The sequence below is a fragment of the Monodon monoceros genome, unplaced genomic scaffold (assembly GCF_005190385.1).
Source record: "Monodon monoceros isolate NGI ecotype Baffin Bay Population unplaced genomic scaffold, NGI_Narwhal_1 Super_Scaffold_8, whole genome shotgun sequence".
In the NCBI taxonomy this organism is placed as follows: Eukaryota; Metazoa; Chordata; class Mammalia; order Artiodactyla; family Monodontidae; genus Monodon; species Monodon monoceros.
Window position 1 is genome coordinate 1,970,710 of NW_021703785.1, and position 22,270 is coordinate 1,992,979.

At 49.0% G+C, this 22,270-nt stretch overlaps 2 protein-coding genes across 9 annotated transcripts in view; one reads left to right on the top strand and one right to left on the bottom strand.

The window, feature by feature from the left end:
* The window catches only part of ARHGEF7 (Rho guanine nucleotide exchange factor 7), a 125,737-nt gene that overhangs the window by 19,755 nt on the left and 83,712 nt on the right, over positions 1-22,270 (bottom strand). For all 8 annotated transcript variants that reach the window (XR_003791759.1, XM_029210426.1, XM_029210425.1 and 5 more), the window contains 9 exons: positions 21,371-21,465; positions 21,056-21,151; positions 15,475-15,597; positions 7,737-7,875; positions 6,961-7,020; positions 6,122-6,268; positions 5,288-5,374; positions 2,855-2,933; positions 2,527-2,666 (listed from right to left, as the gene is read on the bottom strand). Coding sequence is in view for 7 of the 8 variants with exons in the window: in XM_029210426.1 (XP_029066259.1) it covers positions 2,527-2,666; positions 2,855-2,933; positions 5,288-5,374; positions 6,122-6,268; positions 6,961-7,020; positions 7,737-7,875; positions 15,475-15,597; positions 21,056-21,151; positions 21,371-21,465 (966 nt within the window). In the remaining variant the exon portion in view is untranslated. The remainder of the gene's footprint in view (positions 1-2,526; positions 2,667-2,854; positions 2,934-5,287; positions 5,375-6,121; positions 6,269-6,960; positions 7,021-7,736; positions 7,876-15,474; positions 15,598-21,055; positions 21,152-21,370; positions 21,466-22,270) is intronic.
* Positions 12,307-15,481, top strand: LOC114888329 (peptidyl-prolyl cis-trans isomerase A-like). Its single transcript, XM_029210432.1, has 2 exons — positions 12,307-12,502; positions 12,570-15,481. The coding sequence occupies exons 1-2, from the start codon at positions 12,434-12,436 to the stop codon at positions 12,993-12,995; spliced, it is 495 nt and encodes a 164-aa protein (XP_029066265.1). The 5' UTR covers positions 12,307-12,433; the 3' UTR covers positions 12,996-15,481.

Sequence of the window (22,270 nt, forward strand, 5' to 3'; positions counted from 1 at the left end):
AGAATGTGATTACGGCGAGGGTAATGATTACCTCCCCAGCTGTATTACTCACTGCCTGGTGATTCAAGGGTGGCCAAAACTAGGGCCTGATCCCTGTTTTTGTTTAAAAAAAAAAAAAAAAAAAAAAAAAGCTCCTGGGACACAGTCAGGCCTATTCCTGTCAGTGGCTGCTTTTGTATAACAAAAACAAACTGTAATTGTGACAGAGACCATATTGCCTAAAAACCTCCAATATTTACCGCCTGTCTTTTATTAGAAAAATTTTGCCAATCCCTGGGATAAAACATTTTCTCAGGGCTTCCCTGGTGGCGCAGTGGTTGAGAGTCCGCCTGCCGATGCAGGGGACACGGGTTCGTGCCCCGGTCCGGGAAGATCCCACATGCCGCGGAGCGGCTGGGCCCGTGAGCCATGGCCGCTGAGCCTGCGCGTCCGGAGCCTGTGCTCCGCAACGGGAGAGGCCACAACAGTGAGAGGCCCGCGTACCGCAAAAAAAAAAAAAAACATTTTCTCAGAAAAATCAGCTTTAATCAAAACAAAGTTATATAAATCTAATTTCTCAGAAGGACCTTATTAATGGGGTTTATATTCCTAGAAAACCCAAAAGTATTCCATCACACTGACAATTAAATAAGAAAATGTTAAATAAAATAAATAACGTTCAAAATTAGCTAAAGAACTCAAATTAGCCGAAAACAATACAGTATGCTTAACAGGAGAAGGAGCTGAGTGGTTCTGTGAGCTGGAAACCTGAGTGAGATCATCATTCGGAAGAACTGAACAATACCTGAAAAACAGGCTTAAAGGGAAGCCCAGGCTCTAGCTGAGGCTGGTGTCCAAGGACAGAAGCAGTGGACTCTCTGCAGTGACCACACACCTGTGCTGGGTGTGTGTGTGTGTTGTAACGTGTTAATACAACCACTACAAAATAATTTTTTCAAACTAAATAATTCACAAACGGAGAAAATTGCGCAAAACATCCCTTCTAGCAATGTCACGGTAAGTAACATTTGCTTTTATTTCTCCTTGCTTGTAAAAGTCAAGAGAGGTAGCTTTATGCTAAAGTTAGAGTATTATTCAAGCTGGACACAGCAATCACAGGGAGAACACAGACACCCCCAGAGAGAACCTCCGTAAGAAGAGCACACAACACTTGACAACCCTGCGTGTGGGGCACAGTGCCCTCCAGACAGCAGGGCTGTAACTCCCTTGCCACTATGTGACAAGAACAGGAACGAGAGCGGCCAGCGTCCCGATACACAGCACAGTATTACTTGATGTGACTTTATAAAGGTTAGTTTCAGGCTGTTACAGACAATCTGAGCGAGAAGGCACTTCCCTTTTCCTTATAAACACACACGTGGACGCACATATGTCCTTGGGATAAATTTAGTCCCGTGAAAGCTAAGCATCTTTAATATTTTTTAAAAGTATGGAAAAGTTATAAATGGTGGAGCCATTCAAAATGAAACATTAGCTGAAGCAAATGAGCAGTTTTAACCCCCAAACTGTTGAGAAATGGCCTAAGGCACTGCACCTGTGACCAGCACGCTGCGCCATGGCCACCGTCCCTGAGCTAAAACTTTAACCCCAAGGATGGCGACCACAGGGGGTAGAAAACTCCCAGTAAAGATCATCACAGGCTGGCAAGGATGGCAAGAAGAACCCACCAGCCAGAAATGCTGTGAGACCCTAGTCATTTGTAAGAAGGCTCTTGCCTGGTTCTTCAATATTATCTGGTAAAGATGACGAATGATCAGATGATTCAATACCAGTAAAGAGAAGTTTTAAACACGGACACTTTGGTGCTGATATATGTTGAAATGTTTAAGTATCTAAAAACTTAAAGGGCTATTGAGCTTTTCTAAAAGTAGAAGATACAGATTTCTTACAATCAAAACAATGAGTCAAAAATTACATTTTAATGCCTTCAACATGAATCTGGTCCTTTTTGTCATCGTAAGTATTCACTGTTTGTTTTTTTGATGAAACATAATAAATACAATTAAAATGCTCAGAAAAGCCCTCTATGGACCAGTGGCTCTCAGGCTTTTGGTTGAAACCAACTTAGGTTACACGACCCGCTCTGAGCAAGGCAGCTTCCTAGCCAGGGGCCATGAACTGTGTGTGTGTGTGTGCGTGCGTGTGTGTGTGCACGCAGCTTCCTAGCCAGAGGCCATGAACTGTGTGTGTGTGTGTGCGTGTGTGTGCACGCAGCTTCCTAGCCAGGGGCCATGAACCGTGTGTGTGTGTGTGTGTGTGTGTGTGTGTGTGTGTGTGCGCGCGCACACGCAGCTTCCTAGCCAGGGGCCATGAACTGTGTGTGTGTGTGTGTGCGCGCACGCGCGTGTGTGTGCATGAGCGTAGCGATTCACCATCCACTGGCAGTGAGCAAGTGCTTGCAGAGAAACACAACGCACATGTGCTTTCCTGACCCAGAGGCTGACTATGCCTTAAAGCACTTGATCACTTGCTGGCAACCGAACCCAAGGCTGACCCCGGAGTCTGGAGAGGGACGGGGGCCCTTACGGTGTGAGACGGCACAGAATGAGGCTTAATGGTGGGGTTTCCCGCAGAGGTGACCTTCGTCTGCTTCTGCAGATGGTCCACCCACTCGTGCAGGTCCTGCTGGTTGCTGCAGGACACTAAGATCCGCTCAATCATGTTCCCTGGAAGAGAGAAACACAGCTGAAACGGGGAGCAGGCAGAACACACACACACGCACACGTGCACCCCCGAGGAGGGCCAACAGCGCTGCCGTGTCAGCCCCCTGGAAGGGTCGGCAAGGGCCTGCACACAGAGGGCCAGCTGCCTGGTCACCCGGACAGAGGGCATCCACAGAGTCTGTGCCTATCACCTGATATTTCAAATGCATTTCTATGATTTTCACTGTCCTCAAGCTTTGTGATTGTCATTCCTGTCGTTGGTAGCTTTCCCTAAAAAAGACCCCCCCCAAAAAAAAACAATTAGTGCTTTTCTAGTAAAGAAGATACCATTAATAAAGTAAATATTACATGATTTTAGAAATAGCAGAGGAACTGTCTCTGTAAAGCAAAAATGCTCTTTTGTTTGTACCGAATGCATGTACAATATGAACCTCTATCTCAAACAAGAAATCGTAACACTAGAATCAAGAAATGAGCCAGCAAAAAGGTACAGGGCAGCAAACCAGAAAAAAAAAAATTTCATCTGATGGGTTACTCTAAACATCAACAGCAGGACACAAAAACATTACACATCATGATAAAAAAACTAGAGTCTACAGTGGCTATTTTAAATGATGTTCTTTATGCAAAGGAAGCACAGATTTGCCTTAAAGAAATGCAGAGGAAGTTCCACGTCTGAAAGCAAAGTAAGGAGGAAACTGGAGCAAGAGGAACTGTACGGTAGTTGTGCGTGGTCGTCACCAGACAGGAAGTCGAGAGCTGTGCTGAGCGCTGCACAAAATGCAGAAAAGAGCAGCCAGCCCATCCGCTCTGACAACAGAGGGCCTGGGGAGGGGAGCGGGAACGTCCACGGAGAGGGGCCGGAAATGGGCCGGAAGGGACCAGCACAAATAACAGACACACCACGGAACGCGGTGGCCAAGCAAGTCCTCAGGGAAAGTCTCTCCCTGAGGACTGGGGCCAAGCCGCCCCCGAGAAGCAGGACTCTCAGTGGGGTGGCGGCGGGAGTCCTGGCGCCGGCAATGCCACAGCCCACAGGGCTCCTGACGTCTACAGGGCGGGGGCCAGGGGTGACGCCGAGCATCCCACAGGGCACGAGGCGGTCTCCCCACCCCTCCCCTCCCGAGACAGGTATCATCCAGGCCACGGGCCACCGGGGCTCAGCAGGCGGGACAGGGTAGCACCGGCACAGCCGTGGTTAGATGCAGACACTGCAGACACCCTTCCAAGAGTCCTAAGGCACAGGGGTGACCAACAGCTCCGAGAACTCTCCAGGAAACAGAGCTGCAGGGCTGCATTCAGCGCAGCGGCAACCCCGGCGGACAGGACGTGCTCACTGTTGCTGGATGTAGCGCTTTTTAACATCCCTCAGAGCCAGAAATGAATACTGACAGTACGTGGACCGTGGGTCACAGCACTTGGAGAGAAAGCCCCCAGGAACCCGTGCACAGGGCGGGAGAACAGTGCTCTGCTGGTGGCATGTCAATGCCAACATCCTAGGGGCCTAAGCCTGTCCCAGACGGCAACCTCAGCTCCTGCAGGTCAAAGCAGGGCCCCGACTCAGCCTCCTGGGTGTACAGCACGAAGCTGGAGAACACTGATGGAAAAGGACCAAGGCCACTTAAAGCGGGAGCCGCCAGTTTGGGGGAACCTGAGCAGGTGCTCCCTCAGCCAGACATCAGTCAGCGGCAGGCTTACAGATTAAGAGGTATTATTTTTCTAGGCTTGCCCGTGTACAGCTGCTTCCTCAATTTTAAAGTGCTCCTTGTGGAGTGTGCGATGACACTCCCCTTTGGGTGGCAAAGCTTTCTGTGCAGGTACAAACAAGCCACGGACACTCTGGACTCAGGACCCACTAGAGCTCTGGTCGGGGACAAAACAAACAATGTGCTACGTATGCAGAAACGCAGCTCAGAGAAAACAAAGGACGACTTCTGTTGAAACAGCATCTGGTGACTAGCCAGGCCTTGAAAAACTGATGGGAAAGGCAGAAGCTTCTGTAACTACACAGAGAGAAGGCAGTAAACCTTGCTAGAAGCTCCTACTAGACAGACAGAAAAAGCATAAAGCACTTAATATCACATGTGAAATTAGCGCACAAAAAAGAAAACATTTCCCCTTGCGTGTTCTTCTTAAATCAGCTCTCATATTCTCTCAAAGAAAAACAGAAAAACGATCAACAACAGAAAGGCTAAACGATCGTCCACTACCACGTACACCACCTGACGTGTGCCCAAGACCCACCTCGGCCGCGGGTCCCCCTCCAGCTAGCCCGCTGCTGTGCCCACCATGTACCAGCCACCAGGAAAGAAGCGGCACACGACTTGGTGGCGACGGGCTGGCACCGCACCTCAGCAGTCTGTGTCCTGGGGGGCAGCTCCACAAATTTTAGTCTCCTTCTCTTTTTGCTTTGGATTAACACAAGTATCCTAATTTGCACAGTCACATCGAAATGCACAGACAGGACTTGTGTGTACGTGTCTGGATATAACACTATACATACAACACTACACGCAGCCCACAAACAGATGCATGTAGTATTGAACACAAAACTCAAAACAAGCCTGGAAATGATTCTCAGATCCACAATAAACAATTGAATACAAATTTAAAATGTGTTTTACCTGGTATATAAAACCACTCATCCTAGGACTGGCAGACAACATTAGCAAAATATTTGGGAAGAGCAGAAGATATCGTTCATTCTTTTCCTAATGTAAAAGAGCAAATTCAAATAATTGTTTTAAAAACACGTATTTTACAGTTGTGAGAATATTTGTAGTAGGCCTTAGGAAATATTATATCATACTTCCTGTTTAGATATTTCTCTCTACCAAATTTCATGAGCTAAATTAAATGGAAACAAAATTATGATAAATTCTTAGACTCACAAGTAGCTCACGTTAACATCTGTTTATAAAATTTGATTAAGGAGTTTAGCTCTGCCATTAACTCTTAATTAGTAAAATCTTCTTTCTGTGGTTGAGAGAAAATGGAGGAAAAGAACCTGTAAGCTTTTAGGGGCAGTGGGTAACCAGGTGGGCCCTTCAGGCTGAAGGAGGGTGGGATAAAATGCGGAGATGGATTTAGTCCACTGGTAGACCCTGGCACTAACCTAAAATCCAACACGTCAACTCAATGTTTCCACCCACCCCATAAACTTTACCCAATCTACATGAAAGACCTAAAAGCACTGTTTATGTATTAAAACTCATTTACTTCAATAGGTAAGAAAAGCCCCACAAAGACCACAGTGAAGGACAAACATTCCCAAGAAACTAAAAGGAGACACAGAAAGAGAAACGCAGGCAGCACTTCCATGCGCCGCCATCGACACACCGCTCACAAAAGTGAAGGAATGCTCGGAAGCCGTGTCCCAGGCAGGCGCCTCCCAAACCGGCCACGTGCAGGGGCCCTAGGAAAGCCGTGCTGGGAATGGCGCTCGCGCACTGCGGTACCTCGCTCCCAGCGCACTGAATCAGGACCTGGGACATGTAAATGACGTTGCCCAGGGTCTTAATGTCATCCCCCTCCCAGCTCCGGATGGCTTCCGTCAGGATCTGCAGCTCCAGCTCCTTCCTTTTCCGTACCTCCTGACACTGCGCCTGAGAAGCACACAACACCGTTAGAAGAAACGGGACTCCTGGAACCTTAGGTTCTGGCCATATTGCTTTGTATCTTACTTCTTAAGACAGATCACCTGGTGAACAATTTGCTTACTTCACAAGTATGGAATCAAGTCAAGAGAGACAAAACACCCAACAGCTCTAGAACGAAAAACACTTTTAGAAAAATATAGCCATTGCTGCCACTTTTAGAAGAAAAAACGTGGACTGGGCAAGAAAAATATTTTCTGCTTTTACTAGTGAACGCAACAGAGAAGACTGAGAAGAGGGGAAGAAAGAGTAAGTTCCACTTGTGCTGTAAATAAGACACGTATTCCAGAAACTCAAGTCAGTAAGACAGCATGACAACAGACAAAAAAACCCAACAGCATTCCATTTCACACTCAGTCACTAAAGACACTGTGGGATGCGGTTAAGAACATGTTCTGAATCACTGTAGTAGCTCTAGCATTATGTGGTGCCTTTTTAAAATTTAAACAATTATCATTTCATTTTCCTGGTGTCCACAGTCCAGTAAAGCCTGAGAGTTTACCAGCCATGGCATAACTACTATATTTTTATTTCATCAGAGTAAATCCAAATTATACTTCGCAAGTAATTTTTCTGCATTCGTTTGCCATAATAATGTCTGACGGGGAAAAAAAAACGACGTGATATGCTTAATCACTTACTGAAAGGTTTTTGAAGGCAGTCATGGATTTTTGAATGTCTTGTCTATCTGGATGATAATCCTTTGAATAAAAGAAGCACACTATTAGCTTTCATAATGAAAAGTTTTTCTCAGAAAGGCACTCTGTAGACTGGCGCGGGCCTTCCCTAGACTTTTCAACCTGGAACCTGTCCTATTCTTCGCAGCATTAAAGTGCCGTTTCTTAGTCCTCGAGGGGGTCGTGGAGCAGAGTGATCTGGGCTCTGCCCTGGGGAGGGAGGCCGGCACACGGCCATGCCCAGCCCTTACGGGCCTCTGCTGCTCTGGCACCAGAGGACAGAGGGGAACACCTGTGAAGCAGACTGGATGGCCTGCCCTTTGGGAAATGGTTCCCTACAGCCTAACCAAGCCAGTAACCTGAACCCAAATTTCTCCCGGGCCCACAGCCTGCTATCTGAACACAGAATAAATACGCTTCATTAGCTGATTCTTTCGCTGTTATTACTCTATGACTTACGTACTTCACAACACTGTAAGTACGCGTTCCTGATACGACACCTCAACGCTATGAGCGTTTTCTAGCGACGGGAAAATCCCCCGTCAGCAGCAGTGGGTGGAGAGGAACTGAAGGAGCAGACGCTTTTCTACAGCTGAGATAAGGGAAAGCAAGTTCACATTTAACAACGTCATTCTGAAAACCCCGAGTTACAGGCCACTGGTTAAACCCCCTCTGCAGGCTCTGGCCCAGGAGCCCTCTCCCGGGCGTGGCTGGCTGGCAGGCGGGGCAGGCATACGTACCTCCATGTGTCTCTCCAGCTCCTTGAGCAGTGCAGGGTACTTGTCCAGGCGCATGAACGGCTTGCTGAGGCCGGTGGTCAGCACGAGAATGCCTGGGCTGCTGGCGCCCTTCATCTCCATGAACTCGCCCAGCTCTTCACTGACCACGCGCAGCCACGCGGGGAGAGGAGAAGAGGCCACCGTTAGAGCTCAGAAGGGCCGCGCCCCTGCCCCAGTCCCACCAGGACTACGAAGTACCACGCGGTGTCCCTGACGGTTCAGAGGCTACCGCTGTCACAGCCCAACACGTGCTGGTTATCTCCAAACACCAGAGCGGAGATCCCCACACAGCTCATGTTCTCGCCCTCAGTCTGAGCAAAACCACGTGTGCCTAACACAGAGCACCTGTGCTTTCCCAGCCACACCCCCCCCCCCCCCCCCCCCCACCCCCATCCCCATCACGAAAGGCCACCTCAGTGAGGCACTTTCCTGTGGAAGAGTGTGAATGTGCGTGGCCTTCTGAGCGCAAGAACAGGGCCCCGTTACCTGGAACCTCAAGACAGTAAAACGTGTCAGGAGATGCGTCCCAACTACCACCAAATGAATCATGGCGCTGACCCTCCAGGTGCTTTAGTCCCCGAAGGCGGCTGCACGATGCAGCACGATAAAGTAACTCACACATCCTCGGGCTTTAAACTTTCAAAAGCATTTTTGCATCATCATTTCATTTAACCCTCCCAGTGTGTGTGAAGAAAGTTTTCCGCATCTGTAGGTGAGGACACCTAGTATACGCTCAGAAGCTAACTCAGCTCTAAAAGCACGTCTTCAATACCGTACTCCTCCTCTGTCACCCTCACCCTCACCACCTTCCACCTAACGCTCCAGTGGCAACGCCCTCCTGAGCCGCCCCACATCGTGCCCTGTGCCGCCCTGGGGGCTCCAGTTCAGGAAGACCCCAGGAAGGTCAGGGGCACAGCTGTGGGTCAAGCTCTGTCACCCACACATTTGTGGCTCACGTCTGTGACTGAAACTCTGTGCTTCTGTCTCTGCACTGAGGGACAGATGACGTTTATAAAGGGTCCATGGGAGGAAGCCAGTCTGTGCCCCTCACTGCTGCCGAGACGTGTCCCTCCAGACACCGGGGGACGGAGGACACCTGGAATGCAGGCTGTGAGAAGAGGCGGCACCCACCCACTGGGAGGGCAGGACAACCTCGGGGTCCTGAAGAATCACCGAGCCCATCCCCCCCGGGTGCCGGTCAGCTGAACCCGCCTCACGCCTCACCTCCACCCCCAGCTGTACGTGGCCGCCCGCCCAAGCTTCCTAGGACCAGCAGCCCACTGATGGCTCCTGGCGAAAAACGGGAGGTATTCAGGCTAAACCGTCTGAAACTGCTAGTTCAAAAGTGGTGAATACGAGAGTCTCCTACGGTACAACCTAGAGTGACTTTCTGTGGGACGTGTGACAGCAGAGCTGGTGCTGGCACTGCCCACCTCTTACTCTCAACCCTGCACATCGATTCTGCTGACATATCCAAAGGGGAAGGTACCTGACCCGACTAAACCAGCTCAGAAACAAAAGCTTCCAAGTGTCAGGCTGCAAACAAATCCATCAACCCCTGGGAAATCAGCCTTATGTCTCTCAAGCAGTAAGACCTCTCTCGGAGACAGCTCCTGTCTGCGCTGGGGCTCGCGACAACGTGGGCGGCCTGAGCCGGAGCGCATCCTGGCTGCGTACGAAGAATGACAGCATAGTTAACAGCACCTGCCATCTACCTACCTACCTATACATAGTTTTCTTCAAAAATCAACCTTGTAAATAAATATACATACACATTTAGGAGCTATGATCAAAATCAAAGCAAATTATAAAACGGGAAAATGTTCACAAAGTCCTCGTTATAACAACTCAGCATATACAATACACATTTTTCCCACTTCCATCAGAAGGAAGGCTTCATGACGACTTCCTTCCTGCGAGACAGCCTGCCACGGTGGTGCAATTTAAAATATTTAGCACAGAAGCAGCCTAACTACTTCTAGGGCTCTATGTGCACACGCGCTTTCATAGGCAACACGACCCAACACCTCTGTGCACAGAACTCTGTGCTTTCGAAGAACGGCTTTCCCGGAAAACCACAGGGCTGGGCTTCCGAAGCCAGGCAGGCGATGCTCCGGGACCCTGCTGTGGGGCAGCCTGGCGCTGGCACTGCTGTGCACGGTTCCATGCTCTGCCATCACCCTGCCTTGCCCTCCTTGTAGGGCTGGCTCTTCCAAGCCCGACCCTCAGGGCTGCCTCCTGGCCCACCTCCCCAAGCTCGGGCAGAGGAGACGCACAGGCAGGAGCGCACGTCAGGGAGAGGGACAGAGCAGGGGCAACGGCACCGGACACGCACTGTGCATCCTTCCCGCCCACGCCACCCCGGGCCTGAGACAGGGGTCATCGTGCACGTCTGCAGACGGGAGCCACTGCCAACAGTGGCCGAGCCCAGGTGGGGCCCCCTACCCACGCGCGGCCGCTCCACGTCTTGTGCCCACCAGGCCCGCCCTAGCCCTCAAACATTTTCACTCGGAAACGTTTGCCTCTTCAGATCAGCCCACCCATCCCTAACATGTGAGCAGAGAGAAATGATGGCTTTATGGAGGAGAAATTTATACTTTACCAGCATTTCTCTGAATGTTGAACAAATGATCAAGCACAGTCCCATAAAAATGAACCTTAATGATATTAACAGTACATTTCGACTCCTTTAAGTATAATCCAGTTGGGGCCTTTTCTACCACAAGAAAAATCGTCAGAAAGTCTCTTCAGGCCATTTTTGATACTTCAGTATTATACGTGCAATTTCATAACCATAGTTATGGCAGACAATAATGAATAAAACTAAGCAAATTATCCTCATCACCCACTCACCCATCCCCCAAAATTCCCTACAACTAAAAATTTATGTGAAATTTTTGCAAAAGCAAAAGTAACTTCTTTTAACATTCACATGGCAGCCTTTCAATGCCAGACACGTGCACAGTTAAGAAAGGAAACAGAACTTTTTATAAATCTTTATAGATCACTGAAATAGTTTTTTTTTTAGTTTTAAAAACAAATTTAGTACTACAATAAAACAAGACAAAACGGCTGGTTACAGCTTTTCTGACAAAACAAAGGCTCTTTCAGCTTAATTTCTACTGAGGCCGGCGATCCTTACACAGCGTACCGCCTCTGTATTTACTGAAATGACACCATGGGCCGCAAGACGGCAACCAGGGGAACACACAGAGAGCCATCAAGTAGCCCAGCAAAAAGCCACAGGTAAAGTGCTGGAAAAAACGAAACCCGTAATTCACTCAAAACAGGCAGCCATGAGCCTATGAGGCTACTATCACGTGATAATGCAAAAGGTACACGTCAGTTATAATTCAACAGAACTGGTGCTCCTTTTTTTTGCCATCCAAGGGCAGCTGAACTTTTTTTTTTTTAAACATCTTTATTGGAGTATAATTGCTTTACAACGGTGTGCGAGTTTCTGCTGTGTAACAAAGTGAATCAGCTATATGTATACATATATCCCCATATCCCCTCCCTCTTGAGCCTCCCTCCCACCCTCCCTATCCCACCCCTCTAGGTGGTCACGAAGCACCGAGCTGATCTCCCTGTGCTATGCGGCTGCTTCCCACTGGCTATCTATTTTACGTTTGGTAGTGTATATATGTCCATGCCACTCTCTCACTTCATCCCAGCCTCCCCTTCACCCCGTGTCCCCCAGTCCATTCTCAACGTCTGTGTCTTTATTCTCCCCCTGCCAGCTAGGTTCACCGGTACCACTTTTTCAGATTCCATATATATGTATTAGCATAAGGTATTTTTCTCTTTCTGACTTACTTCACTCTGTAGGACAGACTCTAGGTGCATCCACCTCACTACAAATAACTCCATTTCATTCCTTTTTATGGCTGAGTAATAGTCCATTGTACACATGTGCCACATCTTCTTTATCCATTCTTCTGTCGATGGGCATTTAGGTTGCTTCCATGTCCTGGCTATTGTAGATAGAGCTGCAGTGAACATTGGGGTGCATGACTCTTTATTGAATTACGGTTTTCTCAGGGTAGATGCCCAGTAGTGGGATTGCTGGGTCGTATGGTAGTTCTATTTGTAGTTTTTTAAGGAACCTCCATACTGTTCTCCATAGTGGCCGTATCAGTTTACATTCCCACCAGCAGTGCAGGAGGGCTCCCTTTCCTCCACACCCTCTCCAGCATTTACTGTTTGTAGATTTTCTGATGATGCCCATTCTACCTGGTGTGAGGTGATACCTCACTGTAGTTTTGATTGGCATTTCTCTAATACTTAGGGATATTGAGCAGCTTCTCATGTGCCTCTTGGCCATCTGTATGTCCTCTTTGGAGAAATGTCTATTTAGGTCTTCTGCCCATTTTTCAATTGGATTGTTTGTTTTTTTGATACTGAGCTCCATGAGCTGTTTGTGTATTTTGGAGATTAATCTTTTGTCCGTTGTTTCATTTGCAAATATTTCCTCCCATCCTGAGGGTTGTCTTTTCATCTTGTTTATGGTTTCCTTTGCTGTGCAAAAGGTTTTAAGTTTCATTAGGTCCCATTTGTTTATTTTTGTTTTTATTTCCGTTACCCCAGGAGGTGGGTCAAAAAGGATCTTGCTGGCTTTGCAGACGCCGCCACCCCAGAACCTCCCGCGCTGCCCAACCATGGTCAACCCTACCGTGTTCTTTGACATCGCCGTCAACGGCGAGCCCTTGGACCGCGTCTCCTTTGAGGTGAGGGACCTGGAAACCAAGAAGTGACTGCTCATCCAATCCATAAAGCTACGTTAACAGATTGGAGCTGTTTGCGGACAAAGTTCCAAAGACAGCAGAAAACTTTCGTGCTCTGAGCACTGGGGAGGAAGGCTTTGGTTATAAAGGTTCCTGCTTTCACAGAATAATTCCGGGATTTATGTGCCAGGGTGGTGACTTCACATGCCATAATGGCACTGGTGGCAATTCCATCTACGGGGAGAAATTTGATGACGAGAATTTCCTCCTGAAGCATACGGGTCCTGGCATCTTGTCCATGGCAAATGCTGGCCCCAACACAAACGGTTCCCAGTTTTTCATCTGCACTGCCAAGACTGAGTGGTTGGATGGCAAGCATGTGGTCTCTGGCAAGGTGAAAGAGGGCACGAATACTGTGGAAGCCATGGAGCGCTTGGGGTCCAGGAATGGCAAGACCAGCAAGAAGATCACCACTGCTGACTGTGGACAAATCTAACAATAAGTTTGACTTGTGTTTTATCTTAAAAAAGGATCTTGCTGTGATTTATGTCACAGAGTAGAACTGATGGTTCTGTATATACATTTTCAAGATTCATACTCAGAATTCAAACTAACACAATGTAAGGATCATAAGACTGTAAGTAAGACTTTAAAACTGCAAAACACTACGTTTAAATCAATGCTGAAAAAGTATACTGACATATATACACTAACATGTATAAAATAGATAACTAATAAGAACCTGCTGTATAAAAAAATAAATAAAATTAAATTTAAAAAGAAAAAAGTATATTCAAGCAAAAAAACAGATTTATCTACCCCTCAGTGTGGCGGCTTTTAAGACTACAACAAACGTAGGGAAGCGGGAAAGAGGCCACAAGCTAGGGTCCCAGAATGGAAAGTGAAGGCCAACAGAGGCCCCCAGCCCCCCGCGAGCCTCCTCTCAATCCCCCAACTTACGCTTCAGAAGCAGGGTCTGACCTGCGGGCGGAGTGGGCGCTCTCGCTGCCCCAGGACCTCAGGAGGGCACGCAGGCAGCGCATCCTGCGGCCTCCACGCTCTCCCGCCGTCTCCGGGCTCACAGGCCCAGAGCCTGACCTCATTCCACCCGCCTCCCACTCCGGGACTCGCCACGTGGTGGAGGGCAGAGGTCCCCACTCAGAACCGCATCTGTATTCTCTCCCTGCTATTCTGGGGAAAAGCTCCACTGAGGTTTCAGCTACGACACAAACAGTCATTAAAGTAATAGTACAGAAGAGAGGAAAACAGCACATGCTTGCGAGCATTCCCCTTGAACGTCTAAACATTTTAGGAAACTTCAACAGTCTGAACTGCTTTAAATGTCACCTTCGGCACGGAGCCTCACAACCACCCTCTTTTCGTACTTTCAACCCACCCCTGGGGGATCAACCCCTGACCAAAAAGGGGGAAGGAGAGAGCAAAATTAAAAAGGTGTGCAATTTTACCCTAACATTCTATTTGCTGTTTATCTCCCCCATGGCTGTGTCAGCAATTCCTGAGGAATTTTCAGAGACACAAATGTAATCTCTGCATTTCACCGGTATGGAAATTCCATTTAACTTGTCATTCCCAGGAGTGGATGCCAGAGCATGTAACTGCATCCATGCTTCACAGTTTAACTAGGAAGGCACATGCTAACACTGCCCACACTCCCAGAAGCATGAAGAAGAAGACCCGATGGGTTTTTCATTTCTGTGGTCGCCGTGTGTCCTAATCTCTCTTCTCTCCATCACCGTGTCAAAGACTGCTTGCTTCGCTGCAGGACTGGAAACGCTTTACTACAAATGGAGGTTCAGTATTTACGCACACGGAGAAGCAGTAAACACCCAGAGTCCAGATAAGATAATAAAGCAATTCGCATTATTGAGCCTTCATCGTGCTCACTCAGTCCTGACAGTTTACATGTTCTGCCTCACGCCTACAGTACCCTATGGCCAGCGCTCTCAGAGAAGAAGGGTGACCTCCTGAGACCCATCTGCTTCAGAGAGGCAGTGAGGGCTCAAACCAGGTCTGACGGGCCCAGGGGCCCTGCCACCAGGCCCACACAACCCAGGCGCGCTCACAGGGATGCTACGCTGCAAGCTCAGCTCAATCTCGGCAATGCCTGCTTCCCAGCAGTTTCTAAGCTTCAAACCGAAATGCTTAGGAGTGCGTTGAGGTTAAGTATTTAAACCACAAGCACAGTGGCGTTTACCCTGATGCGACTAACACAACTTCTTCATTTACGGGTTAAACAGTGATTGAACCGCTACTTATGGCTGAACTGCCGTTTTCAGAAGAAACCGTAAATATTTTCTAGGACACTTATTAATGCAAACGCGTGCCCTTCTGGGGGCAGAAACAGCCTCATCGCCCACTCCGTCTGCGGGCCGAACCCGTGGTCCTCGCCGCTGCCCAGGGTGCCCAGCCCTCCTCCAGGACACAGGTACGGCCTTGTCTTACCAAACAAGCTGGAAATCAATCTGTCCATTGTTTCACTTGTTGCACCGCTGCTTCGGGGTGAAAAGCTGAAGCTAACGGTCTCCAACTTCATGTTTTCCTAAGAAATCCAGGCCTCACTGTAAATGCACATTTAGTCCTACAGCAAGTGTACTTCTGTCTCACGTGGCCTGGTGCTTACGCGCTGAGAAACGCGATTCCAGCAGCCCGGACTCAGCCTGCAGCCACATTCCAGAACACTTACCAGCTCCTTCAACCCACTGTCCAAAGGGTACGAGCTGAAGGGGAGACTTCAAAACACATCCTTTTCTATTATAAAAGCACTAAGCAGGATTTCAAAGACTTCCAACCAGTACTTCTCAGGCACTAATTCCGAGGGTAATTAAAATGATCATCTTTGAATAAACGCGTGAATGTTCACTGCATTGCACGTAACATCTGACAGAAACAAGCTGCTCCAGGGGGGACCCCATGACGCCACTCCCCGCTCGGGGAGGCAAGTCCCAGAGACGCACCTGTGCTCCGTGAGGACGCTCACTGCAGACGGGTGGTTGGCACAATACGCGAGGTACAAGGTCTTCATCTGCGGCATCAGGTTTAAAAAGCAGCCTCCGACTCTCTGCTGGGCTTCAGGCATCCTGGAGAGGAGAGGCACAAGGGAACCATCCTGAGTGCCACAGACAGTAGTGGACGTGGGGACCATGCGGGAGGAGGGCCTGTGCACCACCCCACAGAAACGGCACACACGAGTCCCAGACTGTATGTGCTCCGAACACGAGCCAGCGGGGGGAGAGACCTGCCTCGGAAGCCGCTCTGCCATAAAGCAGCCAACCAAGCCCGTCCTTTTCTCCAGCGTCCAGATGCCAGGACCTGTGCACAAGTCCAGGATTCCTTGAGCAGTGAGGAAAATAATGTCATGAAGCCTTAAATTGTGTGTAAAATAAGGAGAAATATAACATGTGGTTACTTGGTCGGTAAGGTTTTCTACTGAAGGAGCATCAAGACAGGCAGATGAGAAAACACGACAGCCCTCTTTCCCTTTGGGCGAAGGCTGGAGAGAATCAGTGGTAGGCAGAGAGACAAGCATGCCAACGAAACCTACAGGCCATCATCGCCATCATCGTCACTGACGTGGGAAAAAGACTCGTCCAGAGCAGGAAAGGCACCTTAATCCTGCGGGAGGACGGGCCAGCTGCCAACAGCATTTCCCTAACGCAGCGCCTAACTCTGACCGGGCGTGTGCTGCTTCTTGCGAGTTTCACTGCTCAGTTCACTGATTCAGATCTGAAGCCACAGTAAGCTAGCACCCGCACTTCTAGCAGACTCTTCTCCAGTGTGAGCTTAGCCCTAAGTGGGTTTTCAATAGCCTCCAGGGATTAGTCCCAGTTCCGTGTATCTGCAGGAGAAACAGTCACTGACTCAACAAATTAACTTCAACCATTCATTCAGGCACTGCGAACAGATTAAAAACAGAGAAAGAAATGATCTCTACCTAAAAAGCGACTGCAGTCTTTTAGGGGAATACAAAACAAGTTCAAAAATGAACTGACTATAAGACAGAGATGGTGTCTCAATTTTCTGAGACGCAAATTGCAGCAGCGCTCAGAGGAGGACAGCACACACCTCCAGGAGAGGGAAAAAGACTGGCATCCTTTCCAAGTCACCAAGGACCAGGCATCACACGCAGCCAAGAACGCCTTCCTCAAAGACACACTGAGACTACCTGCTTGCTACCAGGGTCCAGGCACCTAAGACACATCTATTGAGACTATGACACACTGACAATGGAGCAGGTGATGGTCACACTCAGACACAGTGAAACAGGAGGAGGCTGGCTTCTACAACAAGAAATCCAGCAGGGAACCCCGACTGCCCAGCTGAGGGGACTGAAAGCAACGGCAATGATGGGACGTCAGAGATTGGCCAACAAAAACAGAACACTGCCGGAGACAGGGCACAGGAAGACGAGAGATGCACTACCTACATGATGGAGCTCCTGCAACGGCACACACCCTGCTCAGTGCTGGGCTACGCGCTGTCAGGACGTCACTGCCCACCTGGCCCAACACCACAGCCCCGATGCAGTCAAAGGAGAATGTAGTTAAAATCTAGGTCTAGGGACTTTCATTTCTTACATGTCCATGGATTACATACGGACAATGACTTCACTATACAAGGTTTTCTTTCTCTTTTCTTTCCTTCCTTCCTTTTTCTTTCTTTTGACCTGTTGAGCCTTGGTCCTACAGTTTTATGACCTCTCTTGGACCAGTTCTGCAGGAACTCGCTACACTTGCCCCCCATCAGTTTATAAAGCCCTCATAATCCATCAACTCGCCGGAAGGCACCAGCAGACAGAGCTCAGAAAGGTTACATGGGCGGTCCTAACACGGAGCCCAGGTCTTGTGCCAACACGCCTCACACGTAACACCTCCTAGAGCACTGAAATAACGGGGCATGCAAAACTCACAAAGACCATCAACATGGAATATGACTTAAGAACTGAAACAGAGGATCTTCATTGTGGTTCTCTCTTGTTGCTCTAGAGATGGTTTCTAGAGCATGACAACGTGTAGGCAGGGCCCCCAATGGCTGTGGAGGCCACAGGGCTGCTTGTCAGCCACATCTACCTGCAGCCTCCTGGTGGCCCAACGCCCAGCTCTGACAATGGGTACGCGGTCAGCAGTGGTCTGATAAGTATGGTTTTACCACTGACCTGATGACAGGTGGTTTTACCAATCAGTGGTCTGATAAGGGGGGTGTTATCAACCAAGGATCTGATAACAGGTGAGGCGTTATCAATGGTCTGATAATAAGAGGCGGGTGACACAAACAGTCCAGCCAATAGTCTCTGTAGCAAGAGGGGATAGCCAAGGGCCTTTCTCCTTCCCTAGAGTAAAAAGGAATGAATCCCAGGAAAAATCTGAGAAATCAGAACTGCTACACCATTTCCCCCCCAGAGCACATTTATTCCTGCCGGTAATGCCAGCTGGACAGACAGAGGGTTCACAGTCCGGTAACCACCGATTTCCAAGGGGACACGAAGATCAGCACGACGGCACGGCTGCGCGCCAGGTGAGCCTCAGCACGCAGTTCACAGACAGCGTCGAGAGAGGTGTCTACACGAGTGGCCACAAGCGCCCACTCGTAGGAGCCTCAGGGGCCGCTGGCAGCCCCCGGCAAGTCCTCTCCCGCTGAACCCCAAACCCTAAACGTGGACGACCCTCCTAAGGGTGCCAGAGCCCCGGGAAGGGGCAGCATCTGAGGCTCTGGCGGGAGGAGTCCCTTCCCACCAGCCAGCAGCTCTCTCAGGCTCCCCGCCCCGGGCCATCTGCCCGAGTCCCCGCACACGCCACTGGTCTGCCTCACTTTCTGAATTCCCTAGACTCTTAAGGTTCTAGTGCTGGACATGTGCTTTGAAATCACGTTTCTATGGAAGCTTGCAGTCTCAACAAGTGAGGAAATTATGGCAAGAGCTACTCAGGGCCTCCCAGGTGACAGCACGGCTGGCCAGGGGCAGGAGGTCAGCTCTGACACTGAGTCCATCGTGGAGACTCCGCCACTGAGGCCAGAGGCGATTCCATGATCGGAATCGCCTGGGTCAGTGCGCCATCAACCCCAAATCACCTCCAAATAGGCTCAAGTCCTATGCTCTGCTCTTTAATAGGGACGCGGCCCAGGCAAAACCAGACGTGTGCTCTGCATCTAAGCCAGTCTGTTCTACAAAGCTGAATGTTACCTCTGGATCACCCATGCTCGCTATTATGTGGATGGTTCAAAAAAACAACTTCCAAACAAAATGAACTATATCCTCTCGTTCAAATTTGTATTTTGATAATCATCTAAAACAAATACTATTTTACTGTGAAAATGTTACAGTAATGGTCCGTTATAAAAGTGAATTTATTTATATCTTAAGATACGCTTTAAAATTAACTTTTGAACAAAATCAATACACAATGTGTATTTAACCAACAGCAATTACACTAAATGCTTATTTATTAAATATTTTCTTCTGCAAGCTGAAGCCCTACAATATATAAGAGAACTGACGGGAACTCAGTCTACAATACACTAAAAAGGAGTCTGCAAGTAAACAAAGCGCAAATGTGCATGTGAAGAAACGCGGGGAGAGGGGCAGGCTGGGACTGGGACTGACTGTGTCCACTGGGCTGAAGGAACCAGCGGGGTTTCAGTAAGAGGAACAGCAGGAGGAAGTGGATCCAAACGGAGGGGTCAGCAGGCAGGGCCGGGTGGGGGGTCACCTCTCGGCACCCCTGCTCCCCACCCCGAGGGTGGCGGGCAGTGACAGAGGCCGGCACAAGGCGGGGAAGGAGCGGGAGAGACGGGCGGGAGCCCCTCGGGGAGGGACCCCGTCAGACTGCCACCACGCGGGAGCTCATCTCCTAACTTAGCTCTCCCCCCACGAGGCGGCCTATACAAGCACCTCGAAGGCCAGTCTGTAAAACGCAGCTGTGAAGCAACACGTGAGTAACCGGGCGCCACCCGAAGCTCCTGAGCAGAGCTCTGACCAGAGGCTGGTGGAGAAATGGACACGCAGGGGCCACCTGGAGGTCGAGGCCTGGTCAGGAGTCCGTGCAGGACACAGGGAGGACGAGGCCGGCCTGAGCCAGGGCAGTGTCAGCACAAGGGCAGGGCAGATGCTACCACAAGAAAGAGAACTCCTTTCAGGCCAGGAGAACGCCTGGAAAGAGAATACCAGCTACAAGAGCTCTGGGCGTGGGGTGACCCGTGAGGGAGGGGGAACAGGAGAACTAGCAAATGCATGAACGAACGAATGAATGAGCACACAAGTAAGTGATGAGACAGGCTGGACCACCCCCTGACAAGGGCGGCTGGCACAAGCTGCAGGGACCTCGGGGAACACACTCGATCCTAGAAAACCCAACCGTGGAGACATTCCGTCTAAAGTAACTTTTACAAAAGAGAAGTCAATTTTACTAACAGGAAGGGTTTCTAGCTACTCTTTGGAAATCATCCTACAAGGTGCCTGAGGGTGGGGCGGCCCAGCCCTGCCCTGAGGCTCCCCCTCCTGCCTCACAGCTTCAGCAGCAGCCCACTCCCCCCTCGGGTATCTCTCCCCCTCTAGAACCCTAATCCCACATTTGGGCTTGGCTCCCATTCCTGGCACAGAGCTCCTAAAACCCCTGTCATTTCCTGAGTGACAAGAGCATCTTCTGTTACCCATACCACGCCCCTTTAACCACACCGGGGCTTGGGCTGATCCCCCAGACGGCTTCAGGATGGAGGGGGGGGCCCTGCCGGGGGAACCCACCATGTGATTGGAGGGTGGGGACTTCAGCCCACCCCAGACCTCCACGGAGGGGAGAGGGGCCTGAGACTGGGAGGATCGCCAGCGGCCAGCGATGTATTTAATCAATCTCGGCTCTGCAACGAGACTGCCGTAAAACCCCCAAACGCCAGGGCCCCGGGGCTTCTGGGCTGCTGGACACATGAAGGCGCTGGGAGGGTGGTCCCCAGGGAGGGCATGGGAGCAACGTGGCCGCCCACACGGTGGCACGTAAGGCACGAAGCCATGCGCACCCCAGGCCCTGCTACACACCGTGCTCTCTCCCTCTTCAGGGTTCTTCAGCCCTGCTTCCCCGACCCCCGCTGGCCCCAAGCCAAAGAATCACCACTCAGGGGAAGCCTTTCTTCTTTTTCTGAATAGTCAGTAGATCCCTCCTGTGAAAATAGTCTAAAACACAGCTTTTACTATAAAAGTTGGTATACCCCAAGGATTCAAAATAACCTAGTTTCCAGAGACTTCCCAGGCGCAGTCAGTGGTTAAGACTTTGCCTTCCAATGCAGGGGGTGCAGGTTCAATCCCTGGTCAGGGAGCTAAGATCCCACATGCCTCGCGGCCAAAAAAAAAAAAAAACCAAAACATAAAACAGAAGCAATATTGTAACAAATTCAATCAAGACATTAAAAATGGTCCACATTAAAAATAAATAAATAAATAAAATAACCTAGTTTCCACCTTTAGAAATGTGAATTCTAAAATTATGCTAAACCTGATCCTTTAAATACCATTTATATCAATCTGAATTTTGCAATTTTTAGCATCTTACTTACTTGGTACATTCTTCTAAAGACTGTACAAGCATTTGCTGGAAAGAACATATTTCTTCTAGATTTCCCATTAAATATGAAGTGTTTGCTGAACTTAACCTAGAGCCGAGAAAACAACAGGAGAAATAAGTGAGCAGTTTTACTTACGTTCCTCTCCTCTCCCAGCCCAGCACCCTATTAAAAGTCTAGTAAACAAATTGCTCATGTCTATAGGAAACTGCTAATTCTGTTCCAGTAGCTCAGCCTCTATTCTCTGAAAATACGAAGGGACAGCCAAGGTGACGACTCTTTCACACTTGACACAATTATCTAACTTACTTCTCAGTGGTCTGCAGTGGCCGTAGATAGGTTGAAAGCACAGTCTGAAGTTCTTTAGAATATTCATTTTCTGTTTCCAAAATATTCTGTAGCACCTACAACAAATGATGAATATTATTTGACACTGAGATGTATGAGCATTGGCAAGTTCATCACCATTGCTCAATTCACATTGTGGCTTCTATGTATACTAATTTGTTTACTATCACCAGTCACTCGCTGTGATTAACTACTGAATCCACGTAATGGACTGCTACCGAGGCCACACAACTGCCTTCATCTCACCGCCAAGCACACCTGACGCAGGTACACCTAGAATGAGGCCAGAACGAATTCAGCCTCAGACAGGTAATGCCGAGTCCGTTTAGGAAAAAAGAAGGACCCACTGATACTCGCAACAGCGTGGATGACTCTCTACAACACTGTGTCGTGCAAAAGAAGCCATTCACAACAAGGACATTCCGCACAGTCCATCTACAGCAAGTCCAAGAACAGGCAAAACTAACCTATGATGGCAGAAATCAAAAGGCGGGGGTGGGAGGAGGTGACAAAGGGGAAAGGGGCATGAGATAAATTTCTGGAGTAATGGACAAGTTCTACATCATGGTTTGGGTAGCTGTGACACAGATACATATACCTATCAAAGCTCACTGACCTGTATTCTTAAAATTCTTAAAAAAAAAGACATATGGAAAGTCTATCAACTAAAAAAAAACATGAAGTTTACCCTTTAGACGGCGTCTAGTAAATCTCAGTCCATTTCTGGGAACCTCAGACCTTCATTAGAGAAGATGATCAACTCAGATCATCCTATAAACATTAAAAATTAAAGGTCTACCAGTGTAAAGCAACCTTTATATAGCCACTATTGTATTTAAAGATAGGAGGATAATTATAAAT